The 19,858-nt window shown below is 42.5% G+C and overlaps 1 protein-coding gene across 3 annotated transcripts; it reads right to left on the bottom strand.

The window, feature by feature from the left end:
* Nucleotides 1-919: 919 nt before the first annotated feature.
* On the bottom strand, nucleotides 920-17,410 carry vegfaa (vascular endothelial growth factor Aa). 3 transcript variants are annotated; one of them, XM_040165359.2, is made up of 7 exons: nucleotides 16,963-17,410; nucleotides 15,440-15,482; nucleotides 13,346-13,542; nucleotides 12,332-12,408; nucleotides 12,216-12,248; nucleotides 10,751-10,882; nucleotides 7,356-10,187 (listed from the first exon to the last, which is right to left on the bottom strand). In XM_040165359.2, exons 1-7 carry the CDS (start codon nucleotides 17,026-17,028, stop codon nucleotides 10,166-10,168), a joined length of 570 nt encoding a protein of 189 aa, XP_040021293.1. In that variant the 5' UTR covers nucleotides 17,029-17,410; the 3' UTR covers nucleotides 7,356-10,165. The 3 variants fall into 3 exon arrangements, with proteins under 3 accessions (XP_077951443.1, XP_040021293.1, XP_077951442.1); XM_078095317.1 differs by lacking the exons at nucleotides 7,356-10,187; nucleotides 10,751-10,882 and adding an exon at nucleotides 920-1,307; XM_078095316.1 differs by having other exon boundaries at nucleotides 9,897-10,882.
* Between the last annotated feature and the right edge of the window lie 2,448 nt (nucleotides 17,411-19,858).

The following is a 19,858-nucleotide window of genomic DNA, read 5'->3' as shown; positions in this document are numbered from 1 at the left end:
CCGAAACACAATATCATTCCTGTTTTCCCCCTGTCAAGGGTCACAATTATGCGATTTCAGTGTGAGTGTTAGACTGAATACAATCGTTAATCCGCAAATTGCCCGTCTTCCTCAGTAAAAAGTTGGATGCTGATGAACCAGAAATACTTTTATTTATACTATTAATTTTTTGAAACTTTTTTTTTCATACATATTTTTCAATAACCGGAAAAAGACAAGTTATCCTTGTTAGAAACCCAATCAATAAACAGAATTTGTTCCCGAGTTCTGGACAAAGTCCAGGGAGGGCGTCATAATTTGTTTCTCCCCCATTTGTTCCCGCTATCACGAAGTTCTACGTCTTTGTAATCTGCTATCACCCGTCACAATTCAGAGCATCCCGTTTGAAATCAGAATATCAACTTCTTACCCGATTTGAGTGAAAATCTTCCTCTGTTGGATCGTGTTGAAGTCAATCAGGCCTCTTTTGGTTCATGGACCCCTCTCTTTGAGTCCGATGAGGTTTGGGGCAGAATCACTTATTTTTTCGATCCTGAAGAGGAGAGGCCTCCTTTCCGGACATCCATAGACTCACGACGGAACTTCAAACGATCTCACTTATTACACCAAATTGTTGTGGAAGATTTTGCACAAATCTCTTTGACAATCAGTAAAGAAGAATAAGGGTCTGAGTCAAATATGTCTTTCTCTGTTTATTTCCTCGCAAGGGAAAAAAGGCTACGTGCTCAACCTTTCTCCTCCCACAACAGGGCCAGGCAGTTCTTATACCTACGGGTGGCCTCCAAAACAAATTCTTGTGTCTCTACAGCCAGGAGACTGGAATCTTATCGGTGTGAGACACTCCAGCTCAATTCTTTATCATGGCCACACCTTCCCAGCATTTGCAGTTTATAACATTGTTCATTCAATGAAACATTTTGATGGGTTCGATATTTTTTATCGAAAAATAACAGTTTATTAAATTCCCAACCAGAGAGGAGAACACGCTGGATCACGGTTACACCACACCGTTACATGCACGTTGAAATGAACGAACTTCCCATTGTGTTTAATTCATATTGCAGATACTAATATAATATAGTAATGTATTAACTAATATCTAAAAACACAAAAACTACAATTCTATTACTAATCATTACCACACATATTACAATCTCCCCCCTATGTGTTCATCTTCTGCTTAAATCTCTATCAAAGTACACAAACAGGATCCTGGTGTAGGTTTCTGGGGAGTCCAGATGCTGGAGGTTGAAGCGGAGGGCCATGTTGACAGCATCATCTACAAACCTCTTGGCTCTGTAGGCGAGCTGCAAGGGGTCCAGGACGGGGTCAGTAAAGGTTTTGAGGTGGAACAGAACAATGCGCTCAAAGGACTTCCTGACCACAGAGCTCATTAAGTCTTGTGATCCTTGTTTTTGGGGGGACGGGATGATGGTGGAGGCAGCTACACCCACATCCACTGTGCTGAAGGTGGGAGGTGTCATCCTGATGGAGAGTCACGGCTTTGGAGAGGACAATACACCAGCCACAACTGGAAGATGGGATAGATAAAAGAACTGTTCCCTCGAAGGGATGCCGTCATATGTTCCTGTACTGTTCATACCGCTACAGGCAGTTTGTTGATTCAAGATTCAAGATTTTTATCAAGATATGTATTGTCATGTCTAGTTATTGTACAGTTAACAAGTTACTCTGTACAAAAAATCTTATATTGCATTGTCCTCCTTTAACATAATTACAATAACTCACAAAAAATAAAAGAGACATAAATATATACATATGCACTTGTGGACCATACATAAGTAGAGTTGGTGACATGAAGTCACAGCAGCAGTCAGTCATCGATCTGTAAGTGTATAGTGGGTGTAGTGGGGCTGTTATCAGTGGTTTGGTGGGGGGTAGATATGGAAGTGGCGTGTCAGCGAGCTGTTCGATAGAATCTGCTTGTATAGTCTCTTTGATATATCCATTAGAGATAAGTTAAAGTGATGGGCTGAGTAGTAATAAACAACTGTTCATCGGGCAGGAGAATGTTGTAAATTGTTTGATTGCATAATATTATTAATATTGTTGATGCTGTTTATGTAACACTAGTAATATAATGTTACACTGTAGATGTGAGATGTAAGCTAAATTAACAGTAAATGCATTTACTTTTACCAGAGCCAGGAAGCATGGTACGTGTTCTTAATGATGATGACATATAGAAAAAGCACATGTCTAGTGTGAGAGCATGTTCAATTCATTTTGTCTTGTCGTACTGTCTGCTGTTATGCACCAACCGCCAAGTGAAATTCCTTGTATGTCTGACATATTATCTCATATTATGAGGGATGACTTTTTTTTGGCATCCATCCCACTTTTTCAACAAATCTGACACAGTTTGTTAGTGGACCTAATCCATGACCCAAAGTTCAGACTAGAATGCAGAGTTTCAGTACTACACACTTCTCTGTGCCTCCATCAGCGTAGTTAACCACCCAAAACATAATAAACCCTATAGAGACTGTCTGTTGTTTAAAGGGCAACAATCAAAGAGCTCCACAAATAAATTAAAAGCAACAGCGCAACAGTGCATCTTCTCTCAATGAGCTCTCCGGTCAAACCAAAAGAGGTTTTGGATTCAGAGCCTGCAAAAGAGGTACGGTAGATGCAGGATTCTCACAAATCTAATGTATTGACATTTAGAACAATGAATGCCAGATTGAGAAACTTAATTGAGTGTCAATTAAAAATTTAATCCAGGGTTTAGCTGTTGCGTAGCTTTGTTTAATGTAACTTCTTCTACTACTTCTTCGAAGACTCATCCATTGTGGTGACCAATGTTCCCTCTAATTTTTCATGTGTCTGGACATACATAAATAAATAAATGCTCCCTGAGCACACTGAGGACCACTGTGAGCAACATCAGATGAGTGGATGTGTCGCTGGCGCTGCCCGTTCGTTTCGCCATGATAAGGGGTTGCGTTTCTTAACTCTGCCGCACTGTTGTTAGCAAGCTAACCTGCACGGCGCGTTTAGGCAGGGCACAACTATCAATGCTGTGATTGGCTGCATAGCGTAATTAAACCGTATCATACTACGATTTACCATGGCAACAACCACAAACAATCAGTCGGCGGACTTCACCCCTATTGAGCTGGAAATATTAATGCGGGCGTACGACGAGTATGAACCCGTAACATCTCAGGGTTAACAAACTTTGAGTTTCCACTAAACCCGCTTCTTGAAACGGACCCCAGGCCTGGCTAACCTGCATGTTGATGTGTCCTTGGACAAGACACTTAACCAACATGCTCCTGTAGCTGTTACCACAGTGTGTGAATGTTAGAGGTGGCACTGTGTATGGTAGCTCCTATCATCAGGGTGTGAATGATGTCATGTAGTGTTAAAGCGCTATACAAGTAGTCTTATTATCACTTTAAAGTAATACTTTGGATTCTTACACGCACTTCCCTGGGAGTATGTTCCTTTTTTAAAATGAAGGGGGACTTCATTTGGGAGGAACACACTCCCAGTGAAGATAATATTTTTGCATCACAAGAGCAGGTAACTGGATAATCTTTTAAACTCATGGAACAACAAGTACCACTGCATGGCTAAGAACCTGAGCTAAGGTATTCATGTTGTTCTGTTTTTCAGTCATGCTGCAGCATCGTTGAACACCTTCAGGGAAGAGAGGCTAAACAACCATACATCCTTGCAGTTGGCCGAAGGTCTTACACATGGTTTAAAAGATGCTAAAGTGTTTAATTTGGGTGGTTAATTTAGGTTTAAATTGGTTTGTGCACAGGATTGTTGAAGGTGATCTTATTCAAAATGGTACATGTATCAGACAACTGGCGACAATTTAGGGATGCATGCAATTCTTTCAGTGTACATTATTTCTGTTGTTTGTGTCATTTTAAAATCCTCTTCACATTTTTCTGCTTTGCCAATCTTTCACCTACTGACACCATTTAAACCTTAAAATTACATTACAGGTCAGCTAGCAGACGCTTTTATCCAAAGCGACTTACATTACACTTTAAACCCGTGGCTTTTTCACATTTTTTCCCGGGGAGCAATTAGAGGTTAGGTGTCTTGCTCAGGGACACTTCGACATGGAGCTTCCCAGCACACCTTCTCTAACCCCTGCGCCACGACGACAATCAAAATGTTGACAAAAGTGTATTCTAACTATTTCAACAGCTTGTTGATATCTATACAACTTTCTTCAATTTCAATGATTATGTTTCGGGAGTTTTTCAGTCCGTTTGAGTTTTACATTAGTGTGTATTGTGAGTGAGAGCTGAAGAACAGAGTGTAGAGCAGCGTCAGAATCTGGTTAAAAAAAATGTTACTCTCTGCCCTCATTGCCACAATATTCACTCTTCAGGCTTCATTGTTAGTTCAAAATGATGGCATGCTTACGGTGGCCCTTAAGTGCAAAACACAACGGCAAATAGGAAAACACAACGAAATTAACTTACTTACTTACGGAAAGGGTAGGGCCTTATAGCAGATAGCAGACGACAGATCCTTCTGATTGGACAGACGGACTGTCTGTCTTTTAACCCTCTTAATCCGAAGCCTTTCGCCGGCGCCGGATTGTGAAAGCTGAGGCCACTTGCTAGATATTATGGCAAACGTCAAGCTAGCTGAACTTTTGGAGAACACATACGGTTTTGTCAGCACAAACGATTCTAAGCTGAGAGCCCTGACGAGAGACGGAGAGCAGCTGTAGGCTACTGGGGTCAAAGGAGAAACATTGATGGGCAAAGACTTTTGAAACACACCAGTTGAGAACGTTGTGTGTGATCACTATGGCAACCTGGACATTGAAGCCAGACAGGACAGACCCCAGTGACGGATCCACACAGAGCACAAACCACACCCCATTGGGTGAGTCAATTTTAGATTCTGATTTAGAAATTGCACAAATAAATGCACAGAGGTCCTTTCAGTAGAATGCTGGGATCACAGTTTGGAAACTGAAATAATTTGGCATTATCACTGTTTATTTTCATCTCAATGGCTGTATTGCCAATTCAGAATACAACATATATGACATATCAAATGTTTAAACTGAGAGACACTGGGGAAAAAAAAGTTGATTTTAAATTTCAACACATCTTAAAAAAAAAAATGGGACAAGGCCATGTTTACCACTGTGTGGCATCCCCTCTTCTTTTTATAACAGTCTGCAAAAATCTGGGGACCGAGGAGACAAGTTGCTCAAGTTTAGGAATAAGAATGTCGTCCCATTCTTGTCTAATACAGGCTTCTAGTTGCTCAACTGTCTAAGGTCTTTGTCGCATCTTCCGCTTTAATGTTTTCTATGGGTGAAAGATCTGGACGGCAGGCTGGCCATTTTAGTACCCGGATCCTCCTTCTACGCAGCCATGATGTTGTAATTGATGCAGTATGTGGTTTGGCATTGTTGCCAAATGCAAGGTCTTCCCGGAAAGACGTCTGGATGGGAGCATATGTTGTTCTAGAACTTGGATGTACCTTTCAGCATTGATGGTTTTCTCTCTGAGAAACTCCTTTCTGATATTGCTCCTCTATCTGCCAATTGACCTAATAAGTTGCATTTGGTCTTCCAGCTGTTTCTTATATGTAGATTTAACTTGCTACCTGTCAACATTTTTGGAATGTGTAGCTCTCATGAAAAAATAAGCCAATATTTGGCATGACATTTCAAAATGTCTCACTTTCAACATTTGATGTTATCTGTATCCTATTGTGAATAAAATATAAGTTTGAGATTTGTAAATTATTGTATTCCTTTCTTAATTCACAATTTGTACGGTGTCCCACCTCTTTTGGAATTGGGTTTGTACAAAACTGTCTCAGGGGGCTTTACAGTCGGTACACATGCACATCCTGTCCCGAAACCCTCACATCAGCACAGGAAAAGCTTCCCAAAAATTAAGAAATCCTTCAATAGGGAGAAAATGGGAAGAAACCTTAAGACAGAATGGCAGAGGACAGATCCCTCTCCTGTGATGGAAAGTAACTACTATGAAACTACTATGTATGTCATATGTACAGAATGAACAGGTAAGGTAGAAGATGTACATTACATTCAATTCATACAAACAGGAATGATTCAAATATTCAGGTAAAACACTTAACCACCAAAAATAAGATTTAAAATATATAGTATCTTTTAAAATGCCTCTGCTGCATGAGGCTGAAGAGATTGGGAGATACAGTATAACACACTCTGTAATTAAGTGAACTTAATCATTTGTATGGCCCAGCATAGAAAATCTGCAAAGATTCCTCATCCTTTTTCTTAGGACCCTTACAACCAAAAAAGTAACCCCCTGTCCTAAAAAGTAATACGCAGCTATGAATATCTACAACCGTCGGACAACGCTTCCTGAGGGTTAGGGGTACTTTTCATGTGTGGACTGCAGGACGTTGGAATTTTTGTTCTGCAAAAGGTTCCACCAATTCTTCTGTCCGCTATAAAAGGTGCTAAATACCATGCATGTAAAATATGAATCATGTTGCTTGATATCCAGATCAAACCACATCATGTTAAGGTTACGTAAAAACAAATTATCTTTCGCCGGGGAGTTGCGCTAAGGCCGAGTGAGAAAGCTAGCTTGTTGACATCCTTGGGTTATGAGTGTTATCAAGCATGAAACATTTTGCCAAAGTTTGACCAGTCCGGTGGAGTTACATGAGCTTGAATGGTAAAGACTCACTTGAAATGACTGCTCCGGCACGGCTACACAATCTTATCAAACGTATAGCTTTTGGTGACCTAGAGTAGCCAATCAAGAAAAAGTCCCCAAAAAAACATTGATTTCCCTGCAGCCACAGTTACATTACATGTCATTTAGCTGAAGCTTTTATCAAAATCAACTTACATTGCATTTTTAACCCATGTTTTTTTTTTGTTTTTTTTTACATTTTGCTTTGGGAGCAATTAGGGGTTGGGTGTCTTGCTCAGGGACACTTTGACATGGGACATGGAGCAGGCACGCCCACCGCATCCTCTACTCCATGTGCCACCCTCACAGTTGAACCCCCTGTAGCGGGCCCAACACATTTCTATCGTATGTGTTAACAGCCAATAGGGCGAATGCGGGGAACATGTTCGGACGCGTATTCTGCCACAATTAAATTCACTGTCCAGGGAGTCTCTTGGGACTCTTTTGCTAAGGACCTAATATAAGCTCTAACAGTAAAGGAAACGTAACGGTAGCAGTGGGTGTCGGCAGGGCCATGGCAGGAGGCAAAAACACAGTTCAGTTAGAACCATGATACACAGAAGTCTCTTAGGATGGAGTAGACTCCTGGGAAGAAACAATGTTAGCAATGTGCGTCAATGCGACATGAATTCATACAGAATGGAGTTTTAAGGAGAACGTCTTTTATTGTTTTCCCGGCCACAATAACAGAACAGCTGCTGTGGTTGCACCTCTCTTCATTCAGTTCATTTACAAGGCCTGACAGATGCTCAGCCTAAACACATTTCATTATTCTTCTTGAATGGAGTTACAAATAATGCAGTAAAAATGCTTTATAAGTTTGGATAACTGCACCAAACAAATGTATCAGCCAAAAGAATAGCCTGTTCATTAGAGGTGGACGTAGTCCTCTCAAAATGATCCACTGGTTTGTGGATCATATCAAAGCCTTGTGTCTGCATGGCTGGCAACATGTTTTGGTCAACCTCCATTTGTTATTCAAAGTGAAGAATGCACTGAGGGAAAACTCTAGAGTACACCCAGATAAAAAGTAAATAAGAATGGAGATTGGCAATTCCAAACGTAGACTAGTCTACACAGTAAACACTCTGTTGGCCACATCATGTCTGTTGATGATTTAGACGTCAGGTCACAATTAATAAATCTGACACAATCATTTTTATACCAAAAAGTTAAGCTTTCAAACTTTGACAAAAGAAAAGCATTTTCAAAATAAATATTTTATATTAGTGGAAATAAAAAAACATAAATAAGAGTATCCATATTGTAAAACATTTTACAGCACCAAAATATATATTAATGTGAAAATATAGCTGTACAAAAAGTGTGTCATTTAATTACAAATTAAAAATGTGGACATCATCCGTGGGCTTGAAAAGCATTGGCACAGAGATCGAGCACCCTGTCTCTGAACACACTGAAGCCTCAAGCAGAAAAGATAAGTTCACGTGAACAACAGTGGTGAATTAAAATGAGTCACTTTACTTTAGAGAAAGTAAAAAATACTGACTTGGGGTCTGGACCCTTATTCTAATAATTCCAGAATCACACAAGTAGTGTATTCATGAAGTCATGCCTTTTAATACTATAATAATGAGAGTATGAATTAGTTAATACATTCCATTAAATAAATGACCAATCAATCTAACACTCTGAAGAAATGTTTACATTGGGAGTTTCAACAAAGCTGAAATCATGGACAGTAAAAAGGACCCACTTAGACGGTCCATGTATACACTGTGTTCAAGGTTTTAGCTTGTAATAGTAACAGTGTTAGCTTTGACATATTAATTCTGTGCTGATATGAGGGTTCCAGGATGGAAAATGTCCTATGTGCAATGTAAAACCCTCTTGTAAAGGGTATTTTTCATTCTGAATTTTGGGCAATACAAAATTAAAATTGTATAGATGATGGCACATAAGTATTAATTATATCCCTTGCACTTTTACTGAACCATTTATCATGTGTCTCTATTAAGGGTCATGGATGAGAAACGAGTTTCTCATATGGTAACAGTTTAGTATCATAAATATTTTGATTTGTGGAAAGTGTGTATTGTGCTGATCCTCAAAATACTACATCTTCAATCTTAAGAGTCAGAGAAACACTATGGAATTTTACCACCACAAGTCTGCTTGGACATGCTTCACCAAAGTATGGCCCTATGGCGAGGCAGCAACTAAATTTCTTCAGTAGGACATGCCTTTGGGCGAACAAGTGCAAAACCACATGTCTCTCACTCTAGCCCAAATGAAAAACACCTGTCTTGTCACATCATTCCTGCACAGTCTGGTGGTTGGGGTTTCTATCGGTCAACCAGCCCACCATGATCTCTCTGTAGCTGATGAGAAACCCAGCTTCAATCAGGAATGTCAAAGCATTGCCTTTAAGTCCTTTCCCCACCAAAGTGAAGGAGTTTACGGTCATTTGTGTTCTACATTGAGTCTTCAAAAAGTTTTAAAAAAAAGGACCTTAACATTGCATAGAAATATCAATATTGAACATATTCTATGAATTAGATGTAGGACACTAGAGGGATATTGAGTAAGCATATGCATATTATTTATGATCAACTACCTGGTTGTGGATGCCTGACTATTTCTTTCACACACACAAAGATATTAAATAAGGGCACTGGAAGGTTGAGGATTTCTACAGTGAGGAGCCGAAGTGTTCGATGATCAGTATTTCTGGTCACCTCTTCTCCCCGCATATACCTACAGTAATATTCCTAGACAGTCTCAAAAGATTGTTAACGAAAACAAGAGCTCAAAATGAATAAAATAAAGTCTCTGCTCAAAATGAAACAAGTGTGCTTTCCCTAAAGGGAGGGGGTTGCACGTTGTCTTGTCGTACTGTTATGCACCAACCGGCAAGTAAAATTCCTTATATGTCTCACATATCATGGCAATAAAGGTTTCCTGATTCCTAAATGAGAGTGGGGGTACCGGGAGCAGATAGTGGTCTCCTATCCCAACAGAAACTTCAACCATAAGAATTTAATTTTTAGTCAATAAGAAACACTTCAGTCAACCCTAATCTTGCTAAAGCATCACCATTATGTAAGGGGTTAGTTTTTAACATCATCACATTACCCTTATATGAGAGAAGATAATCTCACATTAACTGTCACATCGACCTCTGTATAAACTAATCTCTTCTGTCATAGTTTGGAGGGGAGTTGGGCTGCTGCTGCACCGTTCGTTGAAGTTGTGATCACGCTTTCTGTCGTTACACACACACGTGCATGTTACACACATTTCCTTTTCAAACGCCAGTGGCACATTTGTTTAGCTTAAAATGTTGTCTTTGTATGTAGCAGCAATACAAATTGTCGATGTGGTAGGATTTGCTTCAGAATGTGCTTTCTTGCGTTGTCATTTTGTGTCATGCATCCTCAGGTTTCCAAAGTGCTGTGTCAAGAAAGAAATTCTTCATAATAGTGTTGCTAGTCTCATCTTCTCGTTTTATCGCATCTGTGGAAAACAAGGTGAGAATCTTTATAAGGGACTAGCAGCAAATTGGGTTTGTAAAAGCTCATCTCACAGAATATGACAAGCCAGTCTCACATAAAACTGCTCCATGCAGATAAAGAAACTATTCAGAGACGGGCAGACAGGAAACGATCAGTCAGTTTCAACCTCCTTGCCCATACTTTTCCTTGCTGTACACACAATGTACTCTGATATTGACATCAAGTGCCAATCCGTTGACTGTGGGTGAAGGTTCCATCTTGAACCCGGGGAGCGACAGGCCTCAAACTCCTCTTTACAAGCAATGCGGGGGGTCAGGAGACGTAACTAGCTTCATTCGTAAACATAATGTCATGCCAACATCTTTACTGGTAATATTTAATCATCAACATCATTTGATGTGACTTATCCTGTAATAATAAATGATACTGAAAAAAAAAAAAAAAGGTATGGAATGTACAACACCAAAGACTGAAAAGCAAGGAGAAGCATGCATTGTCTCAGCAGGAAATCTTTGCTGGAAGGAGTTTAAAACCTTATTTATAATGTATGTATGGTAAACAAACCTGCAAGTTATTTTGTTTAACTCAAGTTGCCTGGACTTGCAGTCTAACTGTGTGAATTTGCAGGAACATTTACAGGTGAGAGGATCCTGCACAAACAAGCGCTTCCTTCTCTCTGAGCAAGGCAAACAGTGGCTGGAAGGGAAGCAGAAGGAGAGAGACAGAGGGAAAGAGGCAGAAAGACACAGACAGTGAAAGACAGAAATCTAAGCTATAGAGCAAATTCTACAGAAAGGGCAGAAACTCATGCATCCCCCACACCTACTTTTGATGATTAAAATGAATATACATCTACATCTTCTGACGCAAACACATCTTGACGGACTATACCTGGACTAGGTAGCACTTGGTACTTTTGGCTTTCTGGAAGCTTTCTTGATACTTGCCTGCTGGATCGGTTCTTGGTTTAGTTAGCTAAATAAAATTTAATGAACCTTTTCCGCTCGAGGGTCGCTCTAAAGCAGGGGTCTTCAACGTTTCCAAGGACCCCCAAACTGATGGCAAGATGAAGCAAGGACCCCCTATTCTACAGAGTTTCGTCCGCCATCTTTTATTTTTGAGCTAACAACAACAGAGCCAGAACCAACATCCAACAGGAATATTAGGTCACAAACAAATATATGAAGGCTTCACACCGTTCGAGGCATTAGAATGTTGACTAACATATCCACTTATCCGTTTGAAAATACTCCAGCTAGTAACAGCTAGTAAATATTATGTACCACCTAGTCCATAAAGTATGCACACCACAAATGTGCTTATGTACATTTCCTCAACGAAGGAAGGAGCAAACAAAGAAAACGACACACCAAATCGGTAGCCGAGACGACGTGGAAGATGCCGAAATAAGTTGTTTCTTTCAGACAAACCTTGCCAAAACCAGAGCAAAAGTAAGCACCAAGGATACAGCATATGAAACATACCTTTGAAATTATGAACGAAATTGTGAAACTAATCAATTTGGTTTTAGCAAGATACGTGCCGCAGCCGTTGTATGCGTACCCCATGAAATTTACGCACCTTCCTCGCATATTATAAGAGTTATTTTTCAGCCAATCCACACTCTCAAGCGGCATTTTACGCTCTACCCATGTTAGCTCCTGAGAGGCTGAGGAAGCGGACGCCCTTTTTCAGGTGGGTTTAGTTGGATACAATAGGTTCAGACAATTCGAAAAAGTGGTTGAAACAGGCAAATCAGTCAACCAGAGCCTGACTTGGCACAGAAGCTTCCGCTAGAGTTCATCTTCACGTGGTCAACGTGAAACTGTACCTACACTGGGCTATCACGTAATGTGCTTTTAGCCTGGTATCGCCATGTTTTATAGGACGGGCTGTTGACTTTTTTTTTTTCCCTAGGATATCTGGCATTTTTTTGTTAATTTATTTTGTAACTGCATTTCTTCACCAGAAACATGACCCTACCTCCTAAGCCACAGACCAAAAAAAAACAACAACACCACCTACTTACTATTGTTTCTTTGCTTGAACATCAGGCTTTAGTCTGCAATGAAAAAGACAAATAGGGTTTAGGTTTTCACTTTGATTGCACCACTGTCACACAGTGTGATGGCTCGAGTGTCTTACCTGCAATAACACTTTTGATGCTCTGTGAAACTTAAGTGGACAGTGTGCTGTGTTACCAGAAGTCTAAGCCGCGTTACCTTAAAAAGGGAGATAAAAGTTACAACAGGGTAAAGTTAGGATTAAAACATCAGGCTACAGTCAGAACCCCTCAGCTACAGATACATGTCGGACATGCCTCCTTCGACCTTTCCATCAGTATGTGGCGTTAGTTATATGGTTATGAGATCTAGCTATTGAAATTCAGTCACGTGATAATGATACAGCTCCATACCTAACCAATTCCATAACGACCAGGAAGACCATGAGATCCATTTGAAAGTGTTTGTTTTGAGATTACTTTTTCATAGTTTCATTAAGCCCCATAGCTGTCTGGATGATTATGGTGTCCAATTTTTACATTGGGTAACTTCAAGAGGGCACAGGTATCCATCACAGGGGTGTCAAACTCATTTTAGGTACGGAGCCCGGACTGCCCACTGTGATCTCAAGTGGACCAGACAAGTAAAAACATAGAAAACAAGCCCCTAATCTGTCAGAAGTCACAATAGCAAAGTCAGCTGACAGGCTGCACTGGACTAGTGTTGCATGGTGTACCGGTACTAGAAAGGTATCGTGGTACCCATACGTTGAAAACAATATGGTTTTGAATATTTTTAGTACCGGTACTTTAAAAAAAAGCATGCAATTGGAGCGCACTCACTGTTCGCTCCGTGTCAGGAAATATGAATGTGAGAATATCAAACTATGCAAGTAAATAAAGCATTGTTTATCCCACAGACAGTCAAACAGATACCAGGTAAAACAAGGAACCTTACAGATGTTTTATTTATTACTATCATAGATAGAAATATTCCATTATCCTATTTGTGGTATCGTATCGTAAGTATCGGGTACCGTAATATTTTGGCAGGTATAGTATCGAAGTCATAATTTTGGTATAGTGACAACCCTACACTGGACCCCCCAGCGGATTGGACTCCAGCCTTGAATCTGACACCAATTCCATAGACACACCTGCAACGTGACATTGCGGGTTTCCATGGAAACACACTCCATGGCTTCGTCGTTGCAGCAGCCACCACAGCGGTTTAGGACAACACAGGAAGGAATGTAGATGTGTTCAGTGTCCTCTGGATACTCCTGGAAGATGTCCACCAGTATCTCCCTCGGCTGACACATACTCTTGGTTATGACATCTGGGAGAAGAATGACTGAAGAGACGACAATATTTAATAATATAATATTTTCATCATCATCACTGTAATCATCTTTAAATTACAGCCAGTGCAATAGGTTAATAGAAAGGCTCTCTTATCAAATCAGAGGCCACAGATCTGTGTCCTGAGCAGCAGCAACGACACCTATTTAGCTGCTGACAATGCGTTACTGAAGAAAGTCAAATCTGTCAAACTGGCAGGGATGAATACAATAATCTTCTGCTGAAAGCTTGCAGTTTTGGACAACATCTTTTTATTGCAGTTTCATGCTTAAATGAACAAGAAAACTGATTCCACTTCGATGTTTGTGCTACATCCTGGCTAATCTACACATCAGACTGGTCCTCATCATGGTGAATCTCGTAGAAGGAAAAAAAATGAAATACTATTAATAGTTTATACCCCCAAATTAAAAACTGAGCACTGCTTTCACTTTTATGCTGTGCTACATTACAGCTAATGTTCACATTTTTCAGGTGGTTGAAGATGGTTGTATTACTGTGGGGCGCAGACACAACTCTCTTTACACTCATATGCCTTGTTCTTGGTTAACATCACTTGCCCTAAATCCCAAACACTTCCAGACAGCGGATGATGATCCTCTGAGGGATTGATTTACCTTTCTCACTGTGTAGTCTGCGCTCTGTTCTCATGTCTGTCTCTACTCTTCTACTAATACCAGAGTCCACTGCAGACAGAACTTTCTTTGATGCTGCAGGGCGCTCCCATGACTGTTCCAACCTCGTTCTCTCCCTGGCAGGTGGTAGACGCTTGACCTAATATGTAGCAGAGCACGCATTTTAAACGTGACTGTCGCTGACGATTGTGGTGGAAATATGCGTATTTAATTGTGGCAGCCCAAATCGTGATTCTGATTAAAATTCAATTAATCATGCAGCCCTATCTGATGCTTTATGGAATAACTCAGACGGGGGGGAAAGGGATCCTTTACAAACACTCACAACAACAACAACAACTTGCTATTCTTACTAAAGGCTGGCGTCTTTACGCACATTCGTTTCGACGCACTCGTTTGAATTCATGGTTCTAAAAGGCTTGCGCGTGTTGCAAAGCAATTGAAAAAGTCATTTATTTATTTATTCAGATCAATCAGAGACTTTATTCCCCCGTGCATCGCCACTGCTGCTTTTCATCACGGACATATTTGTCACGTATTTTCCACCACAACTTTGTGCTGCACTCCTCTACCGGCAAACAAACGTTTGTGGAGATCTCCCTCCATGAATCGGAGGCCATCCGCACGTCCTTTTAGTCCGCTAATGACGGGTTGTATAAGTGGTCATCTTAATGGATTTTTTTCAACAAAAGCTCTTCAATTGGATTCATTCTCTCTGAAAAAATCTTGGTTAAAATAATCTCAGTATTGTGCTATGAAACCGGAAATGTGAGAGTACGGAAAGGATGTAGTTAGCAGAAATCGAAAGGCTTGCTTTTGATGCTAGTCTAGAAAAATGGGTCGACGCACGCAAGGGGGGGGGGTGAAAAGGCACGCAAGGGACACGCAAGGGGCTCTTGCGTCTGCGTGTCCTCGAGTCTCTGAAAATGCAGACGCATAAACTAGGCTAGAAGTGACGAATCGGTGTCTTCAGCACACAGCTCAAACCTTGGCCTCAGCACAACATATCTCGGTGAAACGAACAGGAGAATGGCATTAAAGCGAGGCCAACTGCCTGCTCATGTATTGACGGTCTCCTTCTAACAACAAAAATACAACAACCACAAAACTGCAAATCACTGTGTAGGCATTGACTGATTTCATTGTTACAGAAACAAAGTTAGTGTGAGGCAGAGCAGATACAAATGTGTATCACACGTTTGGCCTTCTGGATTGCACACAGAAAAGGAGAAAGACTGTAACCAATTTACTTACCCTCATTTTCACTTTTCTCCACTCTCTTGTTAATGCTGGCAGTCTGAAAGAGATGCAGATCAGACCAAATTATATATTTTAAATATTTTTAACTATAAAATGTCTATCCTGTTAACTTATACATGCAAGTATGTAAAAGTTGTTATCTGAGCTCAATAGGCTAGATCAAAAGAAGCCAGATCAGTAGTCTGCAATAATTCATACTTCCATGCATTATGTCTCTACCTGTTAACAACAGCAGCCGGACTCAACAGTCCTATCCAGGTACAAACAGGGAGGAAGGCTAGAAGTCTGTCACGTATAATATGAGGGTAGTGATGTCGACCCAAGGATGACTTGGAGTAAAAAAGTTCCATCAACGAACTGCGTTTTGTTACGCGGGACTCCAAAGATTCAAATCGCTTGGTTGAGTTTTGTTTTGAAAGGAGTAACAGGACGCGGCTTTTGTTTTACATGACGACGAAGAAGAACCGGCCTTTCTGGCAGAGCTTCATTCACCTTCCGTAGCTGCTGTAAGCGGTAGAGCTATTGCGTGAGAAAGCGGAGCAGATCGCGTGGTGTGGGAACGAGATGGGCATCCTGGCGGGCACCAGGGCAGGAGGAACCGGCTCTCCCACACACTCCGGATCTTGGATGTAGGGCTAGATCTGGACAGACGGAGTTCAAACTAGGCTGAACTACATTCAGAAAAGTCCCGGTTAATGTACATCTTATCCGTTATTGCTCCGTTTCGGCATAGATGATATCATACAACGACTTGTATGGGGCGTTCCCAGCGACATTACACCCGCTGCACAGCTTTAGTTCATCGTACTTTGCGATAAGCAACAGAAACTTGTCAAACGTGTCTATTTCACGTTGAGTGACGCCTGGTACGAAAAGTGGTCGGTGACAGGTCCCTTTTTCAGAACGGCAGGTTGCGGTGGTCGGTTCCTCCGGGGGTCGCGGTGGTTTGGCCGGGAGCTGACTCACGGGTATACGGTAAAACGGAGAACGCGAATTTCCGCAATAGGAACAGCAGCTGACTTGATGACGTCAGCCAGTCTTGCTAATACTTTTTCCGCTTGTCCGCTGGCTGTGGTTGGTTATAAAAAACATTGCCCAGATTGACCCGTTTCAGGCTTTATGAGCAAATCCATCATCTCTTTGTGTTCATTTCACAGCCTCCCATTGAGGCATACCACTTTATTCAAGACGTTGCGCTACTTGCAAGTCGCTGCGTTGTGCTCGATTCGCAATAAAGTTATACAAAACATTTAAACCCATGGTCATGAAGATACTCATTTAACGTTACATGAAATTTTCACGAGGAGGAGGAGCCGGGTCCATGTCGCTAAATACCCAACTGAGATCGGCTTGTGCCGTTCTGAAGAAGGAACCTGTCCACTTTTTGCACTCGGCGCTACTGTTCACTTTAGGAAAGAACCACCACATTAACGGCATTAAATAATTGGCAGCTGCTGGTCTTTAATGACACCAGGTGCAATACATACAAGACTCAGCAAATGAAGTACAAGACTCACCTTTACAGTCGGGAAGTGAAGAACCGCGGCCAAATGGATGTGCATCAAAGTGACAACAAAGTTCATGGTTGTAATTCCAAGATGCGCTTTCAAATCTATTCAGCCCGGTCTCTAAAATCCAACAAAACCAAACGAAAAACAGTCAAAATCCATATTTCGTCGGCTGCAAACATCAGCATCCAACAAGCCGCTTGTGCACAGACAAAGACACGAGGGGGGCTTCAGGACCCAGCAGCTCAGGCACAGACCCAGTATCCCTTCTACTCATTACACCCTGGTCGACGCGCTGTGTCTGTGTGCCACTGCTTGCCGCTGTAAAGTCACCTCCTTTCTAGTGGCTAGTGTAGACTGTCTGCCCTGTCTTAGCTTCTCTCAGGGAGTGTCGGCAGCGGCACCAGACTCTTACGTTCTGTCTCTTCCTGGCTGCTGTTCACGCGGTGTTAAGCTGCTCGAGGACCATCCGGAGGCGGGGCAGCTGTGAGGAACCAATGGCAGAGAGGGGGCGGCCCTTGATCCGGTGCAGTTTTTAGCCTTGGTTCCGTTGTCAGCGGTCGAGCTTCGACCGATAAGGCGTACAGAGTGTGTTCAGTTTGGGCCGAAATTTGTATAAAATACGATATTTTATAACTGCGTAATACTAGTCATGGTTGTGTTTGGAGCAGGCACGTGCACAGACATTTTGGGGGGCAAAGCTCAAACTAAAACAAAAGGGCACCCATCGCCAAAATGATTCATGAAATTAATAATAAAATAAATAAATAACAGTAGGATATTTTCCCGGTCCTTCTGCTTTTGGAATTTCTCTTTTCTTGGCATTATGCTGAAATGTTTGTCAAATAAGATAAATCAATGTTGTGCACAGGCACGTGCACAGACATTTTGGGTGGCAGGGGCTCAACCCAACGGAACACCTGCACAGTCGGCGGCGGCGGCGGCTCGGGGACACGGAACACCTGAGCAGTCGGCGGTGGCGGCTCGGGGACATGGAACACCTGCGCAGTCGGCGGCGGCGGCTCGGGGACAAGGAACACCTCCGCAGTCGTCGGCGGTGGCTCGGGGACACGGAACACCTCTGCAGTCGGCAGCGGCTCGGGGACACGGAACACCTGCGAAGTCGGCGGTGGCGGCTCGGGGACAAGGAACACCTCTGCAGTCGACGGCGGCAGCTCAGGGACACGGAACACATCCGCAGTCGGCGGCAACTCGGGGACACGGAACACCTCCGCGGTCGACGGCGGCAGCTCAGGGACACGGAACACCTCCGCAGTCGGCGGCGGCTCGGGGACACGGCACACCTCCGCAGTCGGCGGCGGCTCGGGGACACGGAACACCTCCGCAGTCGGCCCGTGGCTCTGGGACACGGAACACCTCCGCTGTCGGCGCCGGCTCGGGTACACGGAACACCTCCGCAGTTCGGCGGCGGCTCAGGGACACGGAACACCTCCGCAGTCGGCGGCTCAGCCCCCCCCATAACCCACCCCATAACCCCCCCCCTCAAAATCACCAACGGGAGGGTGGGAGATGTCAGGAAAAAGGTGATTGAATTTCTAGCACTGAATATTTATGCATTGAAATCATGTATCTGAATGTTTTTCAACGTTAAAATATTCAACTGCAAAAAATTCAACCGCAAATAATTCAACCGCAAAAAATTCAATGCAAAAATTCACTACAAAAAAATTCAATGCAAAAAAATTCAATGCAAAAATTCAATGCAAAAAAATTCGAACCGCAACATCCGGGAACCCAAGGAAAAGCAATCGATTCTAGATTCAAGATCGGGAGCGTGCGTCAAGCAAAAGGAGCGAGCGCCCCAATACAACTTCGGCTTGTCGACTATGATGAACGTATTTCAGCCATGTCCATTAATAATGGGGCTTCGTTGAGTGTTTTAACTTTAACTTCATGCCATCAGTGCGGTTTGTGTCTGTAAGATTCAGTAATAGACAGCTGATGCTGGGATGCTTCGACGAGCTATTAGGAGTGATTGACGGAGTTTTGAAACCAGGAACTCGCTTAGGAGCCGCTGCAGACGCATAACCCCGACAGTACGTGCAGGTTATGCTGTTTACATGCACGATCCTTGCACTTTTTTGCATTGAATTTTTCCATTGAATTTTTGCATTGAATTTTTTGCGGTTGAATTATTTGCGGTTGAATTTTTTGCAGTTGAATATTTTAACGTTGAAAAACATTCAGATACATGATTTCAATGCATACATATTCAGTGCTAGAAATCACCCTTTTCTTTCAAAATCAGATGACACAGATTTACTTCCATACGGGATGCCATCAGGACGCCACGTCATTGGGACGCCATCAGGACGCCACGTCAACGGGACGCCATCAGGACGCCTTCAGGACAGCACGTCATCGGGACGGCACGTCATGGGGACGCCATCAGGACGCCACGTCATCAGGACGCCATCAGGACGCCATCAGGACGTCACGTCAACCCCTCAGGAGCAGATCCAGATCTACGCATGACACACACACACACACACAGATGTGACACACTAACATTTAGACAAGCTGGCAAATCCGAATGAATTAGCTTAACAGCATGTTTTTAGGTAGGGAGCACTTTCATGTCACGTGAGGGGAGGAGGAGGGGAGGGAGGGTGCACGGGCGCGGATCACCGATGATTTTGACCGTGACCGCCCGCTCGTGCACCGTTTGACCGCAGTCGACGGGGGGGTTGCGCAATGATCCACGCCCGTTTCCTCCCCTCCTCCACCCCTGCGTGACATGAAAGGGGACAGTATGTGACGCGCTACCTAAAATGAGTTTGACACCCCTGCTAATTTATTCAGACTTGCCAGCTTGTCTTTGTTACCGTAACTATTGTATTGTTCCACAGTATGTTCAATCGTCAAGTCTGACATGTAGAGTGAC

The sequence above is a fragment of the Gasterosteus aculeatus genome, chromosome 20, assembly GCF_964276395.1.
Source record: "Gasterosteus aculeatus chromosome 20, fGasAcu3.hap1.1, whole genome shotgun sequence".
Classification (NCBI taxonomy): domain Eukaryota; kingdom Metazoa; phylum Chordata; class Actinopteri; order Perciformes; family Gasterosteidae; genus Gasterosteus; species Gasterosteus aculeatus.
The sequence above is the reverse complement of the archived record's forward strand: the minus strand, read 5'-3'. Positions and strand labels throughout refer to the sequence as shown.